This window comes from Myotis myotis, unplaced genomic scaffold (assembly GCF_014108235.1).
Source record: "Myotis myotis isolate mMyoMyo1 unplaced genomic scaffold, mMyoMyo1.p scaffold_m19_p_41, whole genome shotgun sequence".
Taxonomy (NCBI): Eukaryota; Metazoa; Chordata; class Mammalia; order Chiroptera; family Vespertilionidae; genus Myotis; species Myotis myotis.
The window spans coordinates 1451643-1457642 of NW_023416348.1; the positions used below are offsets into that span (position 1 = coordinate 1451643).

The following is a 6000-nucleotide window of genomic DNA, read 5'->3' on the forward strand; positions in this document are numbered from 1 at the left end:
TCTCCGCGGCCACCAGAGGGCGCGCGCCAGTCCAGGGGCCGGGCTCGCCGCGGGCGGCCAGGTGCGCGCCCCCAGCCCGGGGAGGCGGACCCGCCAGGTGGGGCGCAGGGACCAGGCTCTCCGTCTGCAGCCGCACCCACCCCGCGCTGGAGGGGACACCGCCCGCCGCTTCTGGGTCCCCCCGGTCCCGCTCCGTGGGGTGGGCTCGCAGCGCCCAGGCCTGCCCGGGGCCGGGGGAGCGGACGCCCTCGTGACGTTCCCGGGGCGCCGGGCCGGGCCCGCGGGAGGGACCCCGCCGCGCGCCGCCTATCCGTGCGCGCCGTCCGTCCGTGCGCCCCGAGGTGCCCGCGGGCCAACCCGACTCCTGGCGGCGGCGGGGGCGGGACCGGGGCCGGAGGTCACGAGCGTCACGGGGCCCGCCCCCCGCCCGGGGCGGCGCCTTTTAACGGCGGGCGGGCGGCCCTCGGGCGGGCGGGCTCTCGGGCAGCCCAGCGCCAGCGCCGGACGCGCCCCGCCAGCGGCATGGCTGCGACCCGCGCCTCCAACGACCGGCCCCCGGGCGCCGGCGGCGTGAAGCGGGGGCGGCTGCAGCAGGAGGCGGCGGCGAGCGGCTCCCGCGTGACGGTGGTGCTGGGCGCGCAGTGGGGGGACGAGGGCAAAGGCAAGGTGGTGGACCTGCTGGCCACGGACGCCGACATCATCAGCCGCTGCCAGGTGCGCGGGCCTCCCCCTCCGCCCCCGCGGGCCCCCCCACGACCCAGACTCCGGGCCGGGGGACGGAGCCCTTCCCCCCAGCGCCACCCCCACCCGCCCACACGCGCACTCGGCACCCTCGCAGGTGCTCACGCTCCCCTTCCTGCGCGGACACCCCTTCCCCAGGGACCCCGCCTTCCCACCAGCCCCACCCCCACCCCGGCGGACGGGGCAGAGCTATAAATACAAGCCCTGCTGAGTTGGGGACACCGGATCCTCAGGGGGTGGGGTGTGCCCTAGGCATGCCGCTAGCCCTCCAGGGGGGGCGGAGGCGGGACCCCAGCTCCTGGGTGGTTTGAGGACAACTGGAGACACCCCATTCCTCATTCCGTCTGGGTCTGGGATTGGGCTGGCTGACCCCATACAGGGGTCATGACACGGAGGGGGCTGGGTGCTGGGAAGCCCAGGGGAGAAGCCAGCAAGGAGGGGGTGACCTGGGCCAAGAGGAGGGGGGCACGCCGGGGGGAGGCCCTGAGGAAGGCAGGGCACGGAGGGGAGGGTCTGGCCGGACAGAGGGAGTGGGAGGAGCCACGGACGGCTGGCCTGGGTGGCCAGCGGCTGGCAGTGCCACCGGGAGGCCAGAGCAGGCTTCGTCCCCTGAGCGCCCGGGCGGGTGCTACTGGGTGACGGACGCGGGGCACTCCCTAGGGCACTGCCCGCCGGCCGCGTGCCTGCCTCCTGCTGAGGCTGGCAGGTCAGGGCGCAGGGGGGCCACACTGGCGCTTCCAGGTTTGGAGCCACCGGACAGGAGGCTGTCGCAAAGGGGAAGGGGTGCCCGCTCCTCCCGGCCTGTGCCTCTCCTGAGCCCCCAGAGGCACCAGCGCCCGTCACCACCGCTCCCGGGACCGCTGTGCTGGGCTGGGCCTGAGCCGCTGCAAGGGGCACCCGCCTTTCCTGAGCGCCCGCCTGGAGGCTGGGCTCCGCGCTGAGAGGGGCGGCCTGGTGCTCCGGAGTCAGGGCACCTCACCAGCTGGACCACCTCTGCCGAGGCCGACAGTGGACGCCTGGAGCTCCCGGGCCCTGGGAGGTCCCCTCCCTCTCTGTCCTAAGCCATGGGGAGCAAGCCCCCTCCCCCCCCCCCATCCCCAGGCCCCCTCTGTAGCCTAGCAGGGGTGTGGCCTGTGGGCTGCTCCTCCCTCCGGCTCCAGCACAGGGCACCCCTCCAGGGCACCCCTCCTCCTGCTGTCTGCTCCAGTGACACGGGGGGGGGGGGGGGGGGGTTGTCCCTCCTGTCGACACCCTCCTCTTGGCGCCGTGGGGCTCTCCCACCAGCTGCAGAGATGGCTCTGGAACGGAGCTGGGTCTGCAGGCGGAGCCCGCCCACGCCCCTCACTTCCAAGTGCCCTGGACAGACCAACCACGGGCCACGCGGGCTGGAGCCAGAGTCTGTCTGGGCGGCTCCTGAAAGGGCGACAGCAGGCAGGCCCCAGGGACCGTGACCAGGTCACCTGGCCTGTCCCTGGCTTGGGCCTTCCCTTGCGGCAACTGCACCCCCACAGCTGGGTCCCCACAGCTGCACCCCCACAGCTGCGTCCCCACAGCTGCACCCCCACAGCTGGGTCCCCACAGCTGCATCCCCACAGCTGCGTCCCCACAGCTGCATCCCCACAGCTGGGTCCCCACATCTGCATCCCCACATCTGGGTCCCCACATCTGCATCCCCACAGCTGCGTCCCCACAGCTGCACCCCCACAGCTGGGTCCCCACAGCTGCACCCCCACAGCTGCGCCCCCACAGCTGGGTCCCCACATCTGCATCCCCACAGCTGCATCCCCACAGCTGCGTCCCCACATCTGCATCCCCACATCTGCATCCCCACAGCTGCGTCCCCACAGCTGCATCCCCACATCTGCATCCCCACAGCTGCATCCCCACAGCTGCGTCCCCACAGCTGCATCCCCACAGCTGGGTCCCCACATCTGCATCCCCACAGCTGCGTCCCCACATCTGGGTCCCCCACATCTGCATCCCCACATCTGGGTCCCCCACATCTGCATCCCCACAGCTGCGTCCCCCACAGCTGCACCCCCACATCTGGGTCCCCCACATCTGCATCCCCACATCTGGGTCCCCCACAGCTGCACCCCCACATCTTGGTCCCCCACATCTGCACCCCCACATCTGGGTCCCCCACAGCTGCATCCCCACATCTGGGTTCCCCATAGCTGCACCCCCACATCTGGATCCCCCACATCTGCATCCCCACAGCTGCGTCCTCCACAGCTGCATCCCCACAGCTGCGTCCCCCACAGCCTTATCCCACATCTGGGTCCCCCACAGCTGCATCCCCACATCTGGATTCCCCATAGCTGCACCCCCACATCTGGGTCCCCCACAGCTGCATCCCCACATCTGGATTCCCCATAGCTGCACCCCCACAGCTGCATCCCCACAGCTGCACCCCCACAGCTGGGTCCCCACAGCCGCACCCCCACAGCTGTATCCCCACATCTGGGTCCCACAGCTGCGCGTGTTTTGCTCTCATCTCAGTTGTCTGGGGCCTGTGGTCCTGCCTCAGCCTGGGTTCCTCCTGGGTTTTCTTCGCCTCCGGGACTTGTATCCGGGTGGCCTCCCCTCTCCCTGACCCGAAGGCCTGACGGCCTGTGTCCCTGTGGCCTCCTTCGTCCCAGGCCTTGCTCCAGGGCCTGGCGGGAGGAGAGCGGCTCTTGGTTGGGGTCGAATGAATGAATGAATGGAACCTGCCAGCGGGTCCCACACGAGAGAAGCCTTGCATAGGTGGGGGGCTCCCCGCTTCCCCCAGACCCAGGTCACCTGTCCCCACCTGAGCGCCCGCCCTGCTGGGTGCTGTTTGCCATCTGGTAAAACCCGCTGCTGCCCCAGCCCAGCAGTCTCCCCGACCAGGGCCACGGCCGGGCTGGCGGCTGCTCAGACTGGGGAGCTGTCGGCGCCCCGCCCCCGCCCCCTGCTCACCTCTCGTCTCCCTCTGTCCACTCGTCCTGCACACGGGCCAGGGCTGGGGGTGCACACAGGCTGGAGAGTGGCTCCTGTCCGAGTGAGTGGTGCTGACATCGGGGTGGGGCAGGGGCTGCATCCCAGGGAGACAGGCCAGGCCGGCGCCTCCCGGGAACCTGGGCCAAGTGGGCACTTCATGGGCTAAGTCACCGTCCAGACATCGCGGAGACCTGTGTGCTGGTCAGAGGAGGATGGTGGGGACGGGCCGCTGAGGGGGGCGTGCGCCTGGTAGGTCAGAGGAGGCCTCCAGCGGATCGTGGGGTACGCAGGGCCAGGACAGACACGATAGAGCAAGGCTGGGGGCACGGGTGGGGGACAAGACTCGCAGTGCGGCTTCATCCAGGGACCCCCCCATGTGGAACATGGGGTGAGGAAGGGTGTGGCGAGGTGCCCCCAGCAGGGACATCAGGGCTGGGTGTCAGGGCTGCATGAGCCTTGGGGTGCCAAGGAGGGTGGCAGAGGCCACACAGGGCGGGTAGATGCAGGGGACGGGGGAGCCTGGGGCCTGGCCCAGAGTCACCAGGCTGCTCCCTGGGGACAGGCTGTGCCGGCCGGATGCCTGCAGGCCCGGGAAAGGTCAGGCTGGTCAGGTTCCTTGGCCCTGGCCCTGGCCTGGTCCCAGGTCTGAGAGTGAGGCGGCCCCTTTCTTAGATCCCTGACGCCAGGGAGGCAGCTGTGTCCATGGGGACTGTGAGCGGCAGGGGCAGGGGGCGTGGCTGAGAGCTGAGCCTGGCCCGGCTCCGCCCCCGGGAGCCTGGAGGAGGCGGGGCCTGAGGGGCCAGGCTGAGTGCCAGTCCCAGGGGGAAGGTGGGGAGGCAGGACCAGGGCGCCGCTGAGCTGGGTGAGGTCAGGTGAGGGAACCCCCAGGTCCCGGGTGGTCCGGCTCACCCGGCTGGGACAGGAGAGCGGCCCTGGAGGCCAGGCTGGGCCCTGGCAGGCATCACCTGCCCTCCTGCGGGCCCTGGGCAGGCCACCCTCTCCCCGTGGCTTTCTCAGCCGAGCGGCCCTGGGCCTGCTCCTTGGCCTGCCGATGCCCCTGCCGTCAGCAGCCCTGGCTCCTGCCCTCGGGGGGGGGGCTGCGAGTGACGCCCGCCTGCAGCTGGCAAGGTCGCCCAATGCCCTGGTCCTCAGCGGGGCCTGTGCCTGGGCCTATGTTTACCCCAAACAAAGGGGCGGGTGCTCAGAGGCGGGCGGGCGGTCACGTGGGCACTGGGCAGGGAGGGAGGGGCGCCCTGGGCCTCTGCCAGCTCCCTTCCCTGGGGACCTGTTTCTCCATCTGTCCCTGGGGACCACGCCCCCCCCCCAGCTGCCCCTCCTTGGGTAGCAGAGCTGACTGTGGGTGTGGCCTCGTGCGCAGAGATGCCCACTGAGGGGGTGACTGCCCCTGTGGGGAGACAGGGCCGAGCAAGGACGCACCCCTGGAAGGTATAGGGACCCCACGACCGGGGTCTGTCAGTCACGGGGGGCCGGTCTGAACTGCCAGCCCCCCCACTCCGGGGGACGGAACCAGCACCCCAGGCCAGGACCCCCGCCCGCTGGAAGGCCCATCCCCCGGGGGGGGGTTCTGATGGTCGGAGCCCATCTCACCCCCTGGCCCCCCTCCTGGCATCTGCATCTCCTCCCCCCGCCCCAGTCCCCTAGGAGGCTCACCCAGTTCCCCTCCCAACACGGGCTCCACCCTGAGCCCCCAAGGCCTGGCGCCCTGTCCGCTCTCACTCAGACCCTCCTCAGCCCCAGGCCCCCAGCACCCCCTCTCCCTTCCCCTGCGCATGCGCGGTCCCCGCAGCCAGCACCTGGGAGTTCCAGGGACACTCAGGGCCCAGGGCTGAGCTGTGGGACAGGCAGGGCCCGGGGTGCACACCTGGACAGTTTTGCTGACCTGGGCTGGTGGCGGGAAGGTCATGTCACAGGGGGAAGCCCAGCCCCACGCCCTGGGTCCCTGCGGGATGGGCTTCTGGCCAGTGGAGGGCTAGGGCTCCAGCCACTTCATTCAGTGGTTCGGGGACTGTCTCCCGTCTGCCCCTCACAGCCCCCAGTTGCCCCCCCCCCATGTTGGAGGAACTTTGAGACGGGCCAGGAAAGCCAGTGAGCTCCCCCCTGCTGGGCCCTGCGGGGGTCGGGGGGGAGGCGATGCGGGGGCCTCATAGTCTCAGCCCATGGCCCCCTCCGCCAGAGAGCGTGTGGAGCGGGCCCACGATAAACCCGTTTGGGGGAGATGGAGGCAGGAGGTGGGGCCCGCTGGGCTCAGGGTCCTGGGGACGGAGTGGACACAGG

General features: G+C 71.1%; 1 protein-coding gene across 1 annotated transcript in view; it reads left to right on the top strand.

The window, feature by feature from the left end:
* The first annotated feature begins 440 nt into the window (after positions 1-440).
* ADSS1 (adenylosuccinate synthase 1) overlaps positions 441-6000 on the top strand; it is a 15995-nt gene continuing 10435 nt past the window's right edge. Inside the window, exon 1 of the mRNA XM_036306438.1 lies at positions 441-714. Within this exon, the coding sequence (XP_036162331.1) occupies positions 523-714 (192 nt within the window). The 5' untranslated portion in view covers positions 441-522. The remainder of the gene's footprint in view (positions 715-6000) is intronic.